Below are 21003 nucleotides of genomic sequence, written 5' to 3'. Positions count from 1 at the left end.
AACTTCAACAGCTAGCAAAAGTTAGGGACCTAGCTTGTAAGAGCCATGTGTGACCAACAAGAGAAAGATGGTTCACAACTTCACCTGAGAGTAAAAAGATAGAAAGAGTGAAGAGGTGGAGAGAGACAGAAAGAAGGAAGAACACTCCAGGCCAGCCAGGACTATGACACTATTAGATTTAAAGGTCCAAGATTCAGCTGCTTAGCCTTTTTCTTCTGTGACACCAGGAAATAATCATCTTTTGAAAACCACAGCTGTTACTTCTCCACCTTCTACTCAGGTTGTTACTTAAGAATGTTTTAACTGGGCTGGTTCTTTTCTATCTCAGCCTTCACAACACTTTATATAACATACCTTGTTCAGTTTTATTTTTTGTTTAAATGCTTTCTGTGTAACATTCACACTCTAAACAAGTTTCTTGTTGTTCATTTAATAATGTCTTGATTAGATCTTTAAGAAGTTATTACCTTATTACTTACTACTACTGCTACATTGAAAGTGCTTTATAAAACTATCATTATTATTGTCATTATTATTGTTATAAATTAGGATTTGTTCATACTAAATGAAACTGTTTGTTTAATCTGCAAAATTAGTGGCTGAAAGTTTAGATAAATGAAATGAATCGACAAACAGCAGCATTTTTTGCTGCAGCAGGAAAACTGAACAGAATGTATGTAAGAGGTCAGAGTGAGGATGACGTCACTTAATACAGGAAATACATGTTTGTCTGTTTTGATGATGAAGGACTTCTTCAGCTCTGTAAACAGCTACACTTGAGAGGACAGAGGTGATTTCATGGATCAATAACAATGTGTTTATCAGCTTTCATCATCGCAGGGCAGACATGACGTCAGCTCTATCAGAGTGAAGGCCGTCTCTCTGATGACGTCACAGAGCAGAGTCGTTCTGTCCAATAAAGGATCTCAGATCAGCTGCTGCCATCTTGTGGCCACAGTTGGTTACTGTCTCTGAAAGTTGTCTCATGTTTCCTGTTGTCCTGTTAACAAAGGCTGGAGCTCATCATGCTGAGAGGGCAGCAGCATTTTGTGGCTCTTCACACATGTTCATTATATTCTGATGATCCTGGATGGAGACAAACTACAGATAAGTGTGTTCAGCCCAACTAGTTTATCTCATTACAGCAGTTTGATGTTTCCCTTTGAATCCCCCTGAAGATCCTGACAGTGAAGCACGTACATAATACTCCAGCCTTTCAACTCTGAGCTTATTTAGTTCTATTAATACACTGAAATCTCATTTGTGTCATGAAGAAAGTCTTTAATCAAACAGAATTCAAAGACCAGAAACATTTCATATATGGAGTTAAACATGAATCATTGTTTCAACAACATATTTATTGTTGTCATAAACAGACAAGAAGACAACAACAAACTGCTCCTCCCATTCAACACATGTCAGTCCATATCCCAGCAAACTAAATCATCTCCATTTACACATCAAATAGAAACATGAATCACTTGTAATGATTAGAAACTTGATAGAATTTCAAATCTAGTTTGGGGAGTCATTCAGTGAGAAACAGTGAAATGATTTTCCATGTGAAAAGGTGGACAGCAGAAACAGAAAGAAACAGTGAAACTAAAAGAGAAACAAAGAGCTTTGGAACAACGAGGCAGCAGGAGGACAGCTGCAGTTTAACAGCTTCAACTCACTGACAGGAAACAACATTAGAAACATCATCATCCTCAACTCATCTGCTGCACTGACACTGACACCTTCAACGGACACACCTTTGCTTTACCATCATCAACAGTGCTGATGTATGGAAACATCCTGTGAGTGAAAGTGTGTGTGAAGGTGTGTATGTGTGTGTTAGTATCAGGTTCAGAGAACGACAGCTTTCCTCTGTTCCAGTCCAGATTCACTCTGATCCTCTGGAGCTTCTGCTGGAATGAGAGATCAGTGAAAGGACCTGGTGGTGAGCGTGTGTAGTACGTACCTAAACTGCACCCTATTGTCCATAATCCAGACTGTATGCTTCCCTTCCTCTGCACAGACTCTGCCAACACCCCCAGTTCCCACACTGTACTGTCTCCAACTTCAACATCCCAGCTGTGAGTCCCTGAGTTAAAGCCCTCAGAGCCCAGGACAGAGATGTAATTATCAAACCTCTCTGGATTATCAGGAAGCTGCTGCCTCTCTCCTCCTTCTCTCACACTGGTCAGATCTTCAGACAGGATGAGTTCTGGATGAGCAGTGTTTGGGTCCAGAATGAGAGGAGTGTAGGAGACCATGTCCTTCATGTTGTTCCAGATGTTGAAGGTCAGGTTGCCCAGGTGTTTGGCCTGGTCTATCAGAGCTCCTGAGGGCAGCTGTGGATCATCCAGCAGGGGGCAGCGCTGGACTCTTTCCACTGCAGCCTTGTAGTTGTGCAGGAATGAGACGTCTTCAGCTCTCAGCTCCTCCTCTGTGGCTCTGACTGTGTCTGAAAGAGCTGCTATCTCTCTGCTCAGAGCCTCCATCTTCTCCTTCATCATCCCACTCTTCTGCTCCTCTTCCTCCCTCAGTGCAGCCAGCCTGGCCTCCTCTTCCTCTGCTAGAAACTGGTGAAGCTTCTTAAACTGCTCCTTAATCTGCCTCTCTGTGTGTCGGGCCTGGACCTTAATGTGTTCTGCTGTTTGATCAAACTTCACTTGAACTCGTTTGCAAACCTTTAACTTCTTCTTTAAGGGCTCCAGAGTTTCCTGAAGTTCCTTCTTGTGTTGTTGTGCAGCTTCATCGATGGGTCTGAATCTGTGATTGGTGTGTTTTTCTGAGTCTCTGCAGACGACACACACTGGCTGCTGATGGTCCAGACAGAAGAGTTTGAGTTTCTCAGAGTGCAGACTGCAGAGATCCTCTGAAGCTCTCTGATCTCTCTCCTGTAAGAACGACTCACACAGGTTCTTTAAAGCTCGGTTTAAAGGTGGATCATTCACTGATATTTCCTTACAAACTGGACACTCGTGTGTTGGTCTCTCTCTCCACCATCTCTTCAGACAGTCTTTACAGAAGCTGTGGCTACATGACAGAAGAACAGGATCTCTGAAGACCTGCTGACAGACCGGACAGCAGAGATCCTCCTCTGATCTGGAAGCCATTGAGTCTGTGAGTGAAGCTGAAAACAGCAGACAGGCAGTACAGTCAGTCCTGGTTCCCCTCCCTCCTCTACCACCTTCACTGAAACTTACTTTGAGTCGTGTTTTTGCTCAAACTCACATTCAGTGTGTGGAGCGTCAGCAGCTTGAAGCAGCAGTGTTGGAGTTTTCCACGTTTCTCTCCTGTAGCTGGACTCACTCAGAGGAAGCTGCTAGTTTGGTCTGAGCTCAGTCTGATCGTCTGTGCGTCTCTCTTTACTGAGGACAAAGAACTTCCTGACAGGAAGTTCCTGTTTCCTGATTTGTCGCATTTGAGTGACGTGAGGGGAGGAGACAAATGTTGCTGTTTGACTTTTAACTAAGGTGTGTTTCAATCCTGCCTGCAGCTCAAAAGCTGTAAAACAGGTTTTGTGTCTCTTCACCTCCACAGGTCACAACATGAAACCTGTTGTGAAGTTTATAAAATAAAGTGTCACTCGGTGGTGCAGCTGTTTGTCAGCTTCTATTTTAGACTTTGTTCTGGTTCTTGTTCAGGTTCCCAGCAGTGGGAGTGTAATGCAGTCACACAAACACAGGTGGTGTTAAGGTGGATTCACTTAGTTACAGACAGTGGTGTTGGAACTAAGGGGTTGGAAACAGAAGCGACCGCTGGTGTGTACTTGTATTTTTTTCAAGATGGCGCCTGTGTTTGGCTTTGCCGCTTGTACAGCTCGCTGGTATAGTTTTATACTGGCCGCTATTGTCACTTGCAATATTATTTTTACCGTCCTATGTTTTGATTTTGTCTCTGCCACCAATACTTATGATCGGGGCATGATGTTGTATATCAAAGATTCAATGGAGAGCTACTGTGACAGCTGGGACAGTTACAGGAAATTTTTCCCTCCACCCTTTGTGTGTTCCTCACCTGACTGCATGTTACCGTACATATCGGTGGGATTTAACACGAAGAAAAGAAGAAGTAGGGGAACCAGGGCCGGTGTCCAGGTGCGACTGAGAAGGTACCGAAGATTAGCTTCTTGGATGTGGGAAGAATCCCGGTGCCTACGACCAATTCATCTATTGTCACCTGGTGCCGACGCTACACTGCAGTTCCCAGCTCGGAGTCTATGGTCTGATGGCCCCATGTTCACTTGGCGTCCCTCCTTCGACCGCCGTTTTGATGGCAGAGGTGATGTACCACTATGGATATTAGCTTCTGCTAGCCCTGAAGTCCCCGCCCGGCGTAACAGGTGTAGAGGTGCGCATAGGTGTTTATTTCGAGTGCCACTGCAGTCAGCTGTTGACTGCACCAACCAAAAGTCTTCAATCAGGTTTGCCCTGCTCAACACTCGCTCAATCACAAACAAATCGTTTATTTTAAACGATCTTTTTATAAAGGAATCTCTCAACTTCTTGTGTTTAACTGAGACGTGGCAACAAAACATGGATTATATACATCTGAAGGAAATTTGTTCGACTGGCTGCTCCGTCATCGGAACTCCACGTCTTTCGGGACGTGGTGGAGGTCTCGCTGTTGTGCACCAGGACAGATTCACATGCAGACTGATGAACTCGGATTCCTTTACCTCATTTGAACTTCAGATGATAAAGGTCGGCTCTTTGCACACCTTTTATTGTATTTTAATCTACCGACCTCCTGGCCCTGCCGGAGTCTTTTTAACTGAATTTAACGACCTCCTATCATCCATTATTAAATTAGAGAAGGTGGTAATGTTGGGAGATTTTAACTTTCATATTGATGATGCATCCTGTAATATGGCTGCTGACTTCATGACTATCACAGAGTCTTTTAATTTTATGCAGCATGTTTCTGGCCCTACACATGTAAAGGGTCACACATTGGACCTTGTTTTCTCCTTGGGTTTAAATATAAATGACATTCGTGTGGAAAATGTCCATGTGAGTGACCATAGCTGCATATATTTTAACTTGTCGTTTTATTTGGATCCCCCGGCTCCCAAAATAACGATTGAAAGGCGAATCATAAACCTGAACGCCGGCAAAAGGTTCTCTGCCATGTTTGACGCTGAAATGACTTACAATGATTTGGACTCTCTTGTCTCATCCTTTAATAACCAGTGTACTTCTATTTTAGACATAGTGGCACCTCTGGAAAAAAGTACTGTCCTACGTTTGAAATCTCATCCTTGGTTAAATGAAAACATTTGTAATTTCAGAAGATATTGTCGCAAGCTAGAACGTTTGTGGAAGGCTTCCAAACTTGAGGTTTATAAGTTACACCTTAAAGAATCTATCCTATTGCTAAATGACATGTGGAAAAATGCCAGAACAGAGTATTTTTCACACCTCATAGCTTCAAAAAAGAAAGATCCTAAATTCTTGTTTAAAACAATTAAGAGTATTGTTTCTCCTGATGCTCCTTGTGCACCAGTTCACTCAACGTCCGACTGCAATGAGTTTATGAACTATTTCAGAAATAAGGTCATTGAAACCAGGTCTAATATCTCTCCATCATCTTCTCAATATCAAACTTTTAACTTGCTCTCCTCTGATACTTGGTCGTCTTTTACTCCTGTTACATTACAAGACATCAGAGGCCTGCTTTGTCATATAAAACAGACTTCAAGCCCCCTTGATGTCCTTCCATCTTCATTTTTCACTAGTGTGTTTGATTCAATTGGCCCCTGTATTGTGGAAATGATAAATACTTCTCTTCATATTGGCTCAGTCCCCAGCTTCTTTAAACAAGCTATCGTCGAGCCAATATTAAAGAAACCCCAGCTGGATCCATCTCTTCCTAACAGTTATAGGCCAATATCCAAATTGCCTTTTATATCGAAAATTTTAGAAAAAGTAGTACTAGAACAACTTAACTATTTCCTGGATAAAAATGCTGTTATGGACACTTTCCAGTCTGGTTTTCGTAAATTGCATTCCACTGAAACGGCCTTACTTAGAGTATCTAGTGATATCTTGATGGCAGCAGACTCTGGAGAATACACAGTGCTGGTCCTGCTGGATCTCAGCTCTGCTTTTGACACTGTAGATCACAGTATCATGATAAACAGACTCGAGAACTTGTTTGGGATTACTGGTGTTGTTTTAAAATGGTTTATATCATATCTGTCTGAGAGATCTTTTACTGTTTGCATGAATCATGTCACATCCGAATCAACAGTTTTGCCGTGTGGGGTACCTCAGGGATCTGTCCTGGGTCCAGTTCTCTTTTTACTTTATGTATTTCCCCTAGGCCAAATTATTAAGCGCTATAAATATATCTCCTATCATCTCTATGCTGACGACATCCAACTATACTGTTCCTTCAAAATGTCTGAGTTTTATAAATTGTCTAATTTAAGTAATTGTCTGACAGAAATCAACAAATGGTTATATGACAATTTTCTCCAACTAAACTCTGATAAAACAGAAACTCTAATTATTGCTCCAGACCATATGGTCCCAGAAATTAGACAGCATATCAGCTTCTTAGACCCTTACGTAAAATCAAGCCTTAGAAATCTCGGTGTCTTATTTGACAGCTCGATGTCGCTCGAGCAGCATTCTAAGCAGCTAGTCCGAAACTGTTTTTATCATTTACGGAATATTTCTAAACTCAGACTAATGGTATCAAAGCTTGAACTTGAGATGATTATTCATGCTTTTATTTCTTCTCGTTTAGACTATTGTAATGGCCTTTTTACTTGTTTTAACAAATCAGCCTTAAATCGTCTTCAGACTGTGCAGAATGCTGCAGCACGTCTCTTAACAGGCACCAAGAGAAGATCGCATATCACTCCAGTCTTGGCCTCCCTTCACTGGTTGCCTGTAAATTTTAGGTTTCAGTTTAAAATTTTAGTTCTAACCTTTAGGGCCCTGCACGGTCAGGCTCCTCAATATTTATCTGACCTGCTGAAATCACATACATCTTCTCGGGCTTTAAGGTCATTAGATCAGAGACTGTTGGTGGTACCACGCACTTGTTTTAAAACTCGTGGTGATCGGGCCTTTCAGACTGTGGCACCACGGTTGTGGAATTCTCTCCCACTGTCTCTTCGCGGCACGGACTCCATTGATTGTTTTAAGAAACAGCTGAAGACATTTTTATTTAGAAAAGCATTTGATTAATTTCTTCTTATGCTGTTTTTATAGTTTTATTGTTTTACATTGTTTTATTTACTGTTATATTGTTTTATATTCCCATTTTCTGTGTTGTAAAGCACTTTGTGATTTTTATCTGTGAAAAGCGCTATATAAATAAATTTTACTTACTACTTACTTACTTACTTACTTATTTCCTGTAACTAAGGGTGTGTTTCACTCCAAAGTTCAGACATTAACCTGCCAGAAGTTGTAAAAGTTACTAATAAAGAGCTTTTATCTCATTTCACATGCAGGTCAGAGCATGAAAGCTGTGATGCAGCAGTTTGAGAAAAATTGCTGCTGATATAAAATATTTTTTTGTTCTTTTACAAATCATATAAAAGAGCAGAAAGAAAAGAAATAAGTGTAAAGAGTGCAGCAAAATGCATGTTTTAGTGTGAGTTGGTTCATCTGATCTGGTTGTGTAAAAGTCACTGCATGACACTGAGTGTTACTTTTGTGTTATTGACACTCATCTCTGACTCAGAGAAACGATTTCTCCCCTGTGATGTTCACACAGTGGTGAGTTACATGTGTGTGGAATTTTTCACGTTTTATAGAATAAAATTTTCTCTTACTTTCGTTTTTCTGTTATTTACTAAAAAACCTTTCAAAGAAATAATGAATTCTCCACACGTGTTTGAAGGTTGGATGCAAATATCATTTGATCTAAAAGCCAAATATCTGCTGATGAAAACAAGGCCAGATGTTGAGCAGCTGTATTGCTGCATGACATCAGCCCACAGCAGCAGAGACCGTGGAGCCAACATGTGAGAAACAAAGCAACACGCTGAACATCTGAACCACAGCAGGAAGTGCGACTCTTTGTAGACCTGTGGACAGGAAACACACAGCAGGTCCTGATCAGTAACAGGGTCCAAATACAAACATGTGTTTATCAGCATCTGTATACATGAGCACACAGAGAGCTCAGCTGGACACACACTTCAGTCCTCCATCAAACACAATGCACTGTTTTCATCAGCTGCAGCCAGTGTTGGGAAGTAATGGAATACATTTACCGCCGTTACGTATTTAAAATACAAAATATGAGTAACTGTACTTCTTTACAGTTACCGTTTAAAAAGGTGGTATTCAGAATACAGTTACTATTTTTGGTACTTACACACCGTTGGAAACCCAAACAAAACACACATTAAGAGGCTCTAATGTCGGTGTCTCTCTCGTCTCATAATGACGTGAAGAAATATTTTTTTAAATGATTTAATATGAAGGCAACAGGCAGAGTGTTACAGGCATCGCCCTAAAGAATGTAGCCTCATGGGCAGTGTAGTCCGTGCTGCAGGGAGAATGGACTGCCTACCCGTTATATGTCTGTGAGCGAGGGAGGGAGAAAAAGGAAAAGTAGGAGCTGTCATCGAGCAGAAACGAGCTGGAAGCATGTAAATATAATAATAACCACTGCAGCCAAGAAGAGTGCCTGACGAGCCCAGTTGTAAGCAGTGTTGGGACTAACGCGTTATTAAGTAACGCGTTACAGTAACTACGTTATTATTGTGGTAACGAGCACGGTAACTAGTTATTATGCCAAAATCAGGAACGCGTTAGTCGTTACTGGGATTTAGATAGGGTCGTTACTCGTTACTTCGTGTGGTGGCTATCGCGGAGCTTCCACAGATTCAGTAACATTAGCAAGTGGTGGAGGCAGCAGGTGGATGAAGGAAAAGGGACGCAGAAGGAAAAGAGACCCGAGGCGGCCGCCGGTCCAAGTGTGAACTGAACTTCAGGTAAGAAGTTATGACCTGCAGTCTCTCCGGGTCAGATATGAACCAAGTTTAGGTGGAGTTTATTTTCGTTATGCTGACTTTTTCCGTACTGCGTGCTAGCTAGCATGACGGAGTTTCTATACAGCTGGGTGGTGCTATGAAGTTAATGATGTTGCACTTTATTTTGTTCATAAGTTATTAGAGTTGCCAACCGTCCCGTCTGGTATTCAGAGAAAATATTACGCGTTTCTTATTGAGGTGAAAAGGAACAGTTTGTCCCGTAATTCAGCTACAATGAAAAAGGCACAAAGCTGGATTTATTCTGTGTCTTTGCTGCACAGCTGCCTCTTCTCCTCTCATTCTCCCCCCTCCCTCTCCTGTTTCTACTTCAATCATGAAACTGATCAGTGATCAGCTGATCGGCTCTCTTGTTTGTTTATCGCTCACTTTGCGCCGAAAGAGGAAACCAGCGGATGTCGCGCTAAACAACAGCAGCACGTTTGATCAGCTGTTGTTAGAATTTATTTAATATTAATTTCTAGTGTCAGCTGATGTTTGCTGGAGCCACAGCTGTAAAGCTGCTGGTCATGATGTCGGTTTGGTTATCTGGTGAGAGGGAAACATGAAGATGAAACCAGGAGATGTCCTTACTGGATCATCAGAGCTGAACAGGTGATGGAGAAACAGGTTTACCTTTCAGGTGACATGAATGAGTTGAAGGGAAGTTATGAACTGTTTCTGAGAGACAAATAACACCAGGATCCTTTTTTAAGTAGCTGACAGCTGGTAACTGTGCAGGGGCGGGTCTAGCAAAGTGTTGCCAGGGGGGCAGGTAGGGCATTAACAGGGAAAGGGGGGCACAAAGAAATACTTATATATCTTATTCTCATTTAAAATGTCTAGCTTTTAAAAAATAATTATCTGAATCTTGCAACAAACGATTGATAGATTGATGCATATATACCATCAAAACGGTGTACATCACTGTCACAACAGTGTTTGTTTTCATTCATTGTTTTTTCCTATAATGGTGGGCCTCTAGTCAAAATGTCCGGGCCAATTTTCTGTCCCAGTCCAGCCCTGTATGCAGCTCATCTGCAGTCTGGTGTTACCTACATCTTCCTATTCAGAAGGCAGAATTTCCGAGTTCTGAGTACAATCAAAGCACCACGACTGCAGTTTTTGTGTTGGATGTAAAAGGCGCACATGACACTGTGACGTAGGCTAGAATCATGACAGCAGTCAATGACGGTCCAGGCGTGGGATTTCTCTCGTGGAAATATGCACATTATCTTTTCCTTTCTATTGGTAGGTGGCACAGTGCACTTGCGGCAAGTAAGCAAGCTAGAAGACTGGCAAAGTTATGGAAGCAACACATTAACAAGAGAATTCTGAGTAAAACCAAAGTTACTTTCCCTAGTAACTAGTTACTTTGAAAGTAACGAGTAACTTGAAGTAACTGAGTTACTTTTGAGAGAAGTAACTAGTAATGTAACTAAGTTACTATTTTTAATTAACTTACCCAACACTGGTTGTAAGTAAGCTATTAAGACTCGACTGTACACCGTGTTCGTGTTTTCCTCTGAAACTATAAGCTCCGTTGAAGCAGCCATTCAACGCCTCTCTCTGTCTCTCGCTAGCAAAGTTGACCCAGACAACAAAGTAAAGCTAGTTTTCGGCTACGAGCCCGACACGAACCTGATGTATTAGCCAGAGGTCCCTTTACTAGTCTTTATATACGCGCTGAATAGTTTTCTATACGAGATCGCTGCAATAAGTGCACCCTTACCTAATGTCCACCTACTGTTACTCATTTATATTAACATTTAAAAATCTAGTTGGTATTGGTATGACGAGTAACCTTCAGTAATAGCAATAAATAACACAGCAATAGTACATTCATGTAGTTGTAAACAGCATGATAATATATTAAGTGATCCAAAGTACTCATAATACGTTACTTTCATTGAGTAATGTAACGAAATACGTAACGAAATACGCTACAAAATACATTTTGGGGCATTTATTCTGTAATCTGTAGTGGAATACATTTTAAAAGTAACCTTCCCAACACTGTCCATCAGCAGTGGACAGTGTTATATATATATATATATATATATATATATATATATATATATATATATATATACACACACACACACACACACACATATATAAATACAGAGACAATATAAATAAACTATACGAAGGGGATAAGTAGAATAAATAGGAATAAAAAATAAAAATACAAGTGAATTGCACATTTCAAGTATTGAGGTCTATTGCACTGTTGACTATTTACAAAAGTATTGCACAAGGTATTGCACAGTGAGGTGAAGAGGCACTACAGCTTAGTTGTTCCCCCCTCCTTTGTCCTCCTGTTTCCTGTTTCCCCTCCCTCTCCCCTCCAGAGAGGAGTTAAACAGTCTGATGGCGTGTGGGACAAAGGAGTTTTTAAGTCTGTTAGTTCTTGTCTTGGGGAGAAGCAACCTGTCACTGAACAGACTCTTCTGGTTGTTTATGGCCGTGTGCAGAGGATGCCTGGCATTGTTCATAATGTCCAGCAGTTTCTTTAATGTCCTTTTCTCTGCCACTGTCACCAGAGTGTCCAGCTTCATGCCGACCACAGAGCTAGCCCTCCTGATCAGTTTCTCCAGTCTGGATGAGTCCTTCTTTGCTGTGCTGCTCCCCCAGCACACCACAGCATAGAAAAGTACTCCAGCAACCACTGACTGGTAAAACATCCTCAGGAGCTTCCTGCAGATGTTAAAAGACCTCAGCCTCCTGAGGAAGTACAGTCGGCTTTGGGCTTTTTTATACAGGTGCTCTGTGTTGCATGACCAGTCCAGTTTATTGTCCACCCACAGCCCGAGGTACTTGTACTTGTTGACCACCTCCACCTCCTCCCCCTCTATCTGAACCGGCAGTGGACCTTCTCTGGACCTCCCGAAGTCCACAACCAGTTCCTTAGTCTTTGAGGTGTTGAGTTGCAGGTGGTTTGTGTGACTCCATGCGACAAAGTTCCTCACCAGACTTCTGTATATCGCTGCTGTGGGCCCGGTTCAGGGTCAGGGGTAAGCAAATAGGGTAAACATGGATACCCCCTATCACCAAGCAAGTAGCCAGTGAACTCTCCTAAGACAGAAGGATACACTTCAGTTCAAATGTCCCTGAAGCAATTGGTCTTTATATATTTTAAAGTATTCTCAACTCACCATGTCCAAGTTTTGTGCTCAGTGTACATTCACGAAAAATTCGTGAGTCATGAACAGAGCCTGGCCACTTGGCTTCCACATTTGTGATAATGTTGGCAGCATCACATATGATCTTCACAGTGCAGAGAACACAAATTAGCATCCATTACTATGATGAAATAATTTGTTAGTTTGAAATGCTACAGGGAACTATGTACCTGTACATTAATGCTGTGGAAAGACTTCCTGTTCACATAGTCTCCTTCATTTACTGAAGGAGCAATGATTGGAATGTGAGTGCCATCTGTACAGCCAATCACGCCTGGGAACCGTGAGAATAAATGTAAAATTTAAGTAGTAGTTCAAGTATCACCACATCATAAATTAAGTTTTGTTCATCCTGATACCTGCAGTTTTGTGGAATCCCTCTTTGATAAATCTTGTGGGTCTGTGACCGGGGAACACCACAAACGAGTACAGGAGACGTTTCAGTGCAACTGTAACATTCCTGACTGCCCGACAGACGGTAGCCTTGGAAACGTGCTCAGCGTCATCAATATTATACAGAAAGCTCCCGTTTGCAAAAAACCGAAGTGCAATACAAATAATATGTACAGAACTGAGAGGATGTCCGCGATGTGTCACATGAACAATATTAGGCCTGAGGATGTTATTCAAATAAATTATAGATTGTGCTGGAAAACGGTAACGTTCACACAGAAAATGATCAGGAAATGATAAAATGTCCAAACGCGCTCTAATCACTCTCTCCCGGCGGAGAGCTCTGCGGAGAATTTGGGCTTCAACATCTACTGGCTCTTCAAGGAAGGAGCACGCCATGTCTGACACTTATACAGTCAGGTTTCCGACACAGAGGCGGAGAACGTCAGGGTTAGTTGAAGTAAACCTGCTAGGGGGCAGGTTAGCTTCACGGAGTGTGTCGTCATAGTAACTCACTCAGGATCAATCTAAACTCGCTTTGTGAAACCGAAAACCCAGAGTTTTCGTTAACTCAGGGTATACTTACTCAGAGTTTGCACTAAACCGGCTTCCTGAAACAGGGCCCAGTAAGCTTGTACTTTAAAAAACAAACAAACTAGTCTTTTTTTTTTTAATTTGGCAGAGTTTAAAAGAGTAAATTTTGCTTGTCCCTCTACAAATCACTTTCTATATTTTGAAAGTACAGTGGTATTCATATCATATGCTATCTGCTTAGCAGGTTAATTAATTAAATTTACAGAAAAGGGGTTCTGTAAACTGTGCATATGCTACAAGCTGATTAGCTGACAAGTGGAACAGCTGTGTGTTTGTTTCAAGGTGACCAGCAGCTGACTCCACCCAAAGGAAGTGACCTCACCCCTGTTTTATTCATTGAAACAGGATGATGAAAAGCTGTGAGCGAGCGTTTTGAGATGTAAACACTCACTCAAGAAGAAAAAAACTGGATCAGACTAAAAGTTAGCCAGTTGTTTTTATTTTCACTTATTTACAGGATGGCTCATTTCAATAAAATCAATATGAAACAGTAGAAGATGGAAACCTGCCAGATTTGAGCTAAACTGCTCATTTCCATGTGTCGTCCATGGGCAGGTCACATGACTCTATCCAACACACAAAGACACACAAGAAAAGCCAGAGAAACAAAGACAAATCCAAACAATCCATCATACTGAGTCAAAGTGATCACAGGTCTGCTTGTTGGAAATTACATTAAACGTTACACAAAGAACATAAAAGAAGTAAACTTCATAAAAACTTCACAAATGATGCTTTAAATGAAAAATAAATCCCTGTAAATAATTCAACAGGTCACATGTTAGAACCACCTTAACTAAACTCTGTAGCCGGTCACTGTGGTTTGTCCCAGCAGCTCTTAGGAAACAAACTGCTAACTTCAGTGTCAGCACACACTGTTAGTAAACTATGCAACACTGAATTCAGGTTTCAGTTGTGTTAAGTTGTGAAGTTGTGATGAAAGTCTTCTTACTGACACAGGTAGGATGGTCAGGCGTCCTCTGTTCCTTCACCGTTCATGAACTGTCACTTATAAAATGCTGCCAAACATCAACTACACTCAATAACTAAACGTGTGCAGGTTAAAGTGATGGACGCCCAGATCTGCACTCCAAATACAAACAGACTAAAGGTGTTTCCTCCAGAAACAAAGACAATATTTACAAAGGTCTCACAGGTAAATTGTGAGCGATCACAGCAGCATCTCATCCTGACTAACAGCTTTTAGATGCAGGGAGAGCGTCGTGGTTCAGAGGTGGTTCAGCAGATGATGAAGGCCTTTCTGTTGCATTGTGTAGTGCTGTGGAGGCCATGATGGTCGACTGGGTCTGCTTCTACTGAACTCACAAACACTTCTGAGGTATTTACACCTGAAGCCTCATTGAATGTGAGTCAGAAACAAACGGCTCAGCTGTGATTAATGGATGTTTCCCTGCATTTCTATTTTCACACAGTTTATTTCTTACAGCAGGAAAACTGAACAGAATGTATGTAAGAGGTCAGAGTGAGGATGACGTCACTTAATACAGGAAATACATGTTTGTCTGTTTTGATGATGAAGGACTTCTTCAGCTCTGTAAACAGCTACACTTGAGAGGACAGAGGTGATTTCATGGATCAATAACAATGTGTTTATCAGCTTTCATCATCGCAGTGCAGACATGACGTCAGATCTATCAAAGTGAAGGCCGTCTCTCTGATGACGTCACAGAGCAGAGTCCTTCTGTCCAATAAAGGATCTCAGATCAGCTGCTGCCATCTTGTGGCCACAGTTGGTTACTGTCTCTGAAAGTTGTCTCATGTTTCCTGTTGTCCTGCTAACAAAGGCTGGAGCTCATCATGCTGAGAGGGCAGCAGCATTTTGTGGCTCTTCACACATGTTCATTATATTCTGATGATCCTGGATGGAGACAAACTACAGATAAGTGTGTTCAGCCCAACTAGTTTATCTCATTACAGCAGTTTGATGTTTCCCTTTGAATCCCCCTGAAGATCCTGACAGTGAAGCACGTACATAATACTCCAGCCTTTCAACTCTGAGCTTATTTAGTTCTATTAATACACTGAAATCTCATTTGTGTCATGAAGAAAGTCTTTAATCAAACAGAATTCAAAGATCAGAAACATTTCATATATGGAGTTAAACATGAATCATTGTTTCAACAACATATTTATTGTTGTCATAAACAGACAAGAAGACAACAACAAACTGCTCCTCCCATTCAACACATGTCAGTCCATATCCCAGCAAACTAAATCATCTCCATTTACACATCAAATAGAAACATGAATCACTTGTAATGATCAGTGTTGGGGAGTAACGGAATACATGTACCGCCGTTATGTATTTAAAATACAAAATATGAGTAACTGTATTCCGTTACAGTTACCGTTTAAAAAGCTGGTATTCAGAATACAGTTACTTTGTTGAAATAAATGGATTACACTGCGGTACTTTCCTGTTTCATTTTGTCGCGGGTCAGGACTGTTTGGGTTTTGTTTGACAGCTACGTTCTGTTGTTCCAGGCGGCAGCGTTACGGTTGCCATGGTTACGACGCTCTCTCTCTCTCTCTCTCTCTCTCTCTGCGACTGTGTGTTTCCTGGGTGAGAGAGCGCCTTTTCGTTGTTGTTGTTGTTGTGCTAAGCTAACAGGCAGAATGCTACAAGCATAGCTCTAAAGAATGTAGCATCATGGGCAGTGTAGTCAGTGCTGCAGGGAGAATGGACTGCCATACACGTTATGGGTCTGTGAGCTCGAGGAGGGAGAAAAAGGGGAGTGGAAAGGTACGAGTTGTCCTCGAGGAAAAATGGGAGCTGGAAGCATGTAAATATAATAATAACCACTTCAGCCAAGAAGAGTGCCTGACGAGCCCAGTTGTAAGTAAGCTATTAAGACTCGACTGTACACCGTGTTCGTGTTTTCCTCCGAAAACAATAAGTTCCGTTGGAGCAGTCTTTCAACGCCTCTCTCTGTCTCTCGCAAGAAAAGTTAACCCACACAACAAAGTAAAGCTATTTTTCGGCTACGAGCCGACAGGGACCCCGCCGTATTAGTCAGAGGTCCCTTTACTACAGTTCAGAGTCGCGGACCTTCAGTAATAGTAATAAATCACACAGCAATAGTACATTCACGTTGTTGTAAAAAGCATGATAATATATTAAGTAATCCAAAGTATTCAGAATACGTTACTGTCATTGAGTAACATAACGGAATACGTTACAGAATCCGGTTGTTCAGTGATGACGCGATGAATCCTACTTCCGGGTCTAAAGTAGTCTGCATTTAATATGGCTTTTGTGTTGTTAACATGTTTAATGTTATGTATTTTCTTCTATTTGATCTCAAAAAGCTCCTAAAACAGTCAGTGATCACTGTTGACCTCCCTCGGCTTTTATTACCGCTAATCATTTATTTAAGCTCAGTTTTTAAAACCTTAGGATGTAACTACAGCCCAGCCCATGCAGCAGTATATGAATGACTAACCTCGTATTGTGGATGGATTATCTCAGTTGTTCTCCTGGCTGAAGTTTGGTCCTTTTACAGCGATTACATTTGTTCCTGACCACCGAGAACACTCACGTTAACTTTTATCGAGTGGAAAAAAAGTTAGCTTGTTTATATTATGCTAACATAGATGTGTCGCTAGCGGTCATGTAGCACATCATTATATACCAGCTAGCCCAACTTCAGTAACTCTAAAAACGTCACTGCTGTTTAATTTTCTGTCTTCATTTATGCTGGAAGTGATAACAGAGCTGTACGTTTTAATTTGTTTCCAAAACCCCGCAGTCAGGACATGCTATATTGTATTTAGATAGAAGCTAGCGAGCTAACTCCCTGCTAACGTCTAACTCCGTTAAATGTCATAAATTCCGTTTTCATGGATGCCTGGATGTTAAACTCAATTGTTACACCTGGTAGAGCAGAACGCTGATCATTTTATTAAAGATGAAAGAGTTTAGACAGTTTTTCAACTCTCAGTAATGCCACAGTGATCGTTTGATATATGGACCTGCAGCGGAGTTTAGGCCCAGACACGGCTAGTGACGTCAGACTGAACAACCGGATACATTTTGGGGCATGCATTCTGTATTCTATAATGGAATACATTTTAAAAGTAACCTTCCCAACACTGGTAATGATTAGAAACTTGATAGAATTTCAAATCTAGTTTGGGGAGTCATTCAGTGAGAAACAGTGAAATGATTTTCCATGTGAAAAGGTGGACAGCAGAAACAGAAAGAAACAGTGAGAACTAAAAGAGAAACAAAGAGCTTTGGAACAACGAGGCAGCAGGAGGACAGCTGCAGTTTAACAGCTTCAACTCACTGACAGGAAACAACATTAGAAACATCATCATCCTCAACTCATCTGCTGCACTGACACTGACACCTTCAACGGCAACACCTTCACTTTATCACCAGTGTTAATGATTGGAAACATCCTGTGAGTGAAAGTGTGTGTGAAGGTGTGTATGTGTGTGTTAGTATCAGGATCAGAGAACGACAGCTTTCCTCTGTTCCAGTCCAGATTCACTCTGATCCTCTGGAGCTTCTTCTCTACTGAGAGAGGAGTGAGAGGAGCTGATGGTGAGTGTGCTGAGTATTTACCTGTAGAAAACCATAATCTCCATAATCCAGACTCAATGTATCCCTTCCTCTGCACAGACTCTGCTAGCACCCCCAGAGCCCACCATGTACTGTCTCCAACCTCGACATCCCAGCTGTGAGTCCCTGAGTTAAAGCCCTCAGAGCCCAGGACACAGCAGGAATAATCAAACCTCTCTGGATTATCAGGAAGCTGCTGTTCATCTCCTCGTCTCACACTGGTCAGATCTTCAGACAGGATGAGTTTTGGATGAGCAGTGTTTGGGTCCAGAATGAGAGGAGTGTAGGAGACCATGTCCTTCATGTTGTTCCAGATGTTGAAGGTCAGGTTGCCCAGGTGTTTGGCCTGGTCTATCAGAGCTCCTGAGGGCAGCTGTGGATCATCCAGCAGGGGGCAGCGCTGGACTCTTTCCACTGCAGCCTTGTAGTTGTGCAGGAATGAGATGTCTTCAGCTCTCAGCTCCTCCTCTGTGGCTCTGACTGTGTCTGAAAGAGCTGCTATCTCTCTGCTCAGAGCCTCCATCTTCTCCTTCATCATCCCACTCTTCTGCTCCTCTTCCTCCCTCAGTGCAGCCAGCCTGGCCTCCTCTTCCTCTGCTAGAAACTGGTGAAGCTTCTTAAACTGCTCCTTAATCTGCCTCTCTGTGTGTCGGGCCTGGACCTTAATGTGTTCTGCTGTTTGATCAAACTTCACTTGAACTTCTTCACAAACCTTTAACTTCTTCTTTAAGGGCTCCAGAGTTTCCTGAAGTTCCTTCTTGTGTTGTTGTGCAGCTTCATCAATGGGTCTGACTCTGTGATTGGTGTGTTTTTCTGAGTCTCTGCAGATGTGACACACTGGCTGCTGATGGTCCAGACAGAAGAGTTTGAGTTTCTCAGAGTGCAGACTGCAGAGAGCCTCTGAAGCTCTCTGATCTCTCTCCTGTAAGAACGACTCACACAGGTTCCTTAAAGCCAGGTTTAAAGGTGGTTTTGACCGTGAAGATCTTCTCTTACAAACTGGACACTCACGTGTTGGTGTCTCTTTCCACTGTCTCTTCAGACAGTGTTCACAGAAGCTGTGGCTACATGACAGAAGAACAGGATCTCTGAAGACCTCCTGACAGACCGGACAGCAGAGATCCTCCTCTGATCTGGAAGCCATTGAGTCTGTGAGTGAAGCTGAAAACAGCAGACAGGAAGTACAGTCAGTCCTGGCTCCCCTCCCTCCTCTACCACCTTCACTGAAACTTACTTTGAGTCGTGTTTTTGCTCAAACTCACATTCAGTGTGTGGAGCGTCAGCAGCTTGAAGCAGCAGTGTTGGAGTTTTCCACTTTTCTCTCCTGTAGCTGGACTCACTCAGAGGAAGCTGCTAGTTTGGTCTGAGTTCAGTCTGATCGTCTGTGCGTCTCTCTGCACTGAAGAAGAACAACATCCTGTTTCCTGGTTTGTAGCATTTCAGTGACATAGAGGCCGGAACATCATTCAGCGTGAGTGTGACAGCAGAGTGCAGACGTTTGTTGCAGATCAGAAACGAAACCTTTTCTTAAGCGTAGAAAATAAACTGTGACTCAGTGGTGCAGCTGCTTGGCAGTTTTTATTTCAGACTTTGTTCTGGTTATTGTTCAGGTTCCACAGCAGTGGGAGTGTAATGCAGTCACACAAACACAGTTGGATTTACTCTGGAGAACTTCAAGACATGGTGAGGAGGTAATTTAGCCATGTAAATCAGCTGTATTGGATCAAGGACACATCTAAAACCTACAGGACACCGGCCCTCAAGGCCTGGAGTTTCCCCATGCCCGAGTTAATGTAACAGCAGCTACTTTTCCATCAGACCAACACCAACATCAAATTCTGTCTGATACAAACAACACTTCTAGATGGAATTTATCCTTTGACTTTAAGTCCTCCTCTTTATTCTCTGAAACACACTTTCATTCATTCATTGATTATTTTAGTCAGAAATGTTGTTTGTTACTATTAAACATGAAATATTAACATTAAAGAAGATGTGATGAAGGAATATTTGGAATATCTGGAGTTCTATTAAGTCATGTAATAACAACATGTGCATCATAGTGCAAAAGTAACATAACAAAGCTTTGTTCAGACAGTTACCTTTCAGTCGATTCACTCGGTATAACACATAAATATTAGAGATGGACCGATCCGATATTACGTATCGATATCGGTCCGATACTGACCTAAATTACTGGATCGGATATCAGAGAAAAATAAAAAATGTAATCCGATCCATTAAATATCATGAAAGCACCTCACAAAACTTGCAACACGCCGTAACTCGCCTCAGAATGTTAGCAGGTCGGAGCAGTATGCATCACGTGATAGAGCGGCTGTGGCCTGTCGGTGGTCTGGATAGTTTTGGAGCTTCGTTAGCAAACCGCCATTTCATCTCCGACAAAATCATCCCTGAGAGAAGTAAAGCAAGTGTGTAAGTCCATCTCTGAATGTTTGTAAAGCATTCCTGCGTTAAGCTTAACAAGCACTACCTCTTCTTGCTGCTACTTCAATCATGAAACTGCTTAATGATCAGCTGATCGGCTGTCCGTCTCTCTTGTTGGTTTTTGGTCCACTTTGCACCAGAAAGAGGAAACCAGTGGATAAAAAACAGCAGCACGTTTAAGCTTGATAAGCTGTTGTTAGAATGTATTTAATATTACTTTCTACACCAGGATCTTTTTCTACATAGCTGACGCTGGTAACTGTGCAGGGGCGGATCTAGCAAAGTTTAGCCAGGGGGGCCGATAGATATTAACAGGGAAAAGGGGGCACAAAGACATACTTTTATTTCTTATTCTCGTTTAAAATGTCGAGCTTTTAATAAATAATTATCTGACACCCAAAGTTTTAATTTGATGTAAAATGAATAGAAGTCAATTACTGTATATAGTAACTATTAAGTCTAATATATATACCCTAGTAAGCTATAGTACTTTTTCCTTTGGGAAGGTACCATCTGTGCAGTCTGCAATTTTGTTGAAGAAAGATGTTGAATCTATTTAATATTTCTTGTAAAATAATTGATTTCTGTGCGTTTTTTTTCCACACTGCATCAATTTAAGGTTGATTAGGTCGATTAAGCATCATGAGGTGGAGCGTGAGGGGTGGTTCCCTATTTTTTATTTATTTATTTTTGTTGTTGCTGGGAGTTGGAACCCTATTAGTTAGGTTGCTTAATATTTACGTTAAGTACTCTTTAAAATACCAGAATAGGGAGGATGGTTTAAGTTTATTAGATTGATCAGTATT

The 21003-nt window shown here is 41.7% G+C and overlaps 1 protein-coding gene across 1 annotated transcript; it reads right to left on the bottom strand.

The window, feature by feature from the left end:
* Positions 1-1337: 1337 nt before the first annotated feature.
* Positions 1338-19350, bottom strand: LOC309703200 (uncharacterized protein). Its single transcript, XM_082527912.1, has 4 exons — positions 19012-19350; positions 17508-18910; positions 8002-8038; positions 1338-3121 (listed from the first exon to the last, which is right to left on the bottom strand). The coding sequence occupies exons 2-4, from the start codon at positions 18891-18893 to the stop codon at positions 1710-1712; spliced, it is 2835 nt and encodes a 944-aa protein (XP_082384038.1). The 5' UTR covers positions 18894-18910; positions 19012-19350; the 3' UTR covers positions 1338-1709.
* Positions 19351-21003: the final 1653 nt, after the last annotated feature.

Source organism: Aulonocara stuartgranti (assembly GCF_965226115.1).
Source record: "Aulonocara stuartgranti genome assembly, chromosome: 3".
Lineage (NCBI taxonomy): Eukaryota > Metazoa > Chordata > Actinopteri > Cichliformes > Cichlidae > Aulonocara > Aulonocara stuartgranti.
Note: the sequence above shows the minus strand (reverse complement) of the source record. Positions and strands in the feature narration are given on the sequence as shown.

Excerpts from the sequence above, each read along its gene's own strand:
- LOC309703200 (XM_082527912.1), bottom strand. The coding sequence starts at position 18,893 with ATGGCTTCCAGATCAGAGGAGGATCTCTGCTGTCCGGTCTGTCAGGAG. Across the intron at positions 8,039-17,507 it reads TGTCAGTGCAGCAGATGAGT|GTCTACAAAGAGTCGCACTT; the intron begins TGAGGATGATGA and ends TCCTGTCCACAG. Across the intron at positions 3,122-8,001 it reads CTTCCTGCTGTGGTTCAGAT|CTTCACTCACAGACTCAATG; the intron begins GTTCAGCGTGTT and ends TGCTGTTTTCAG.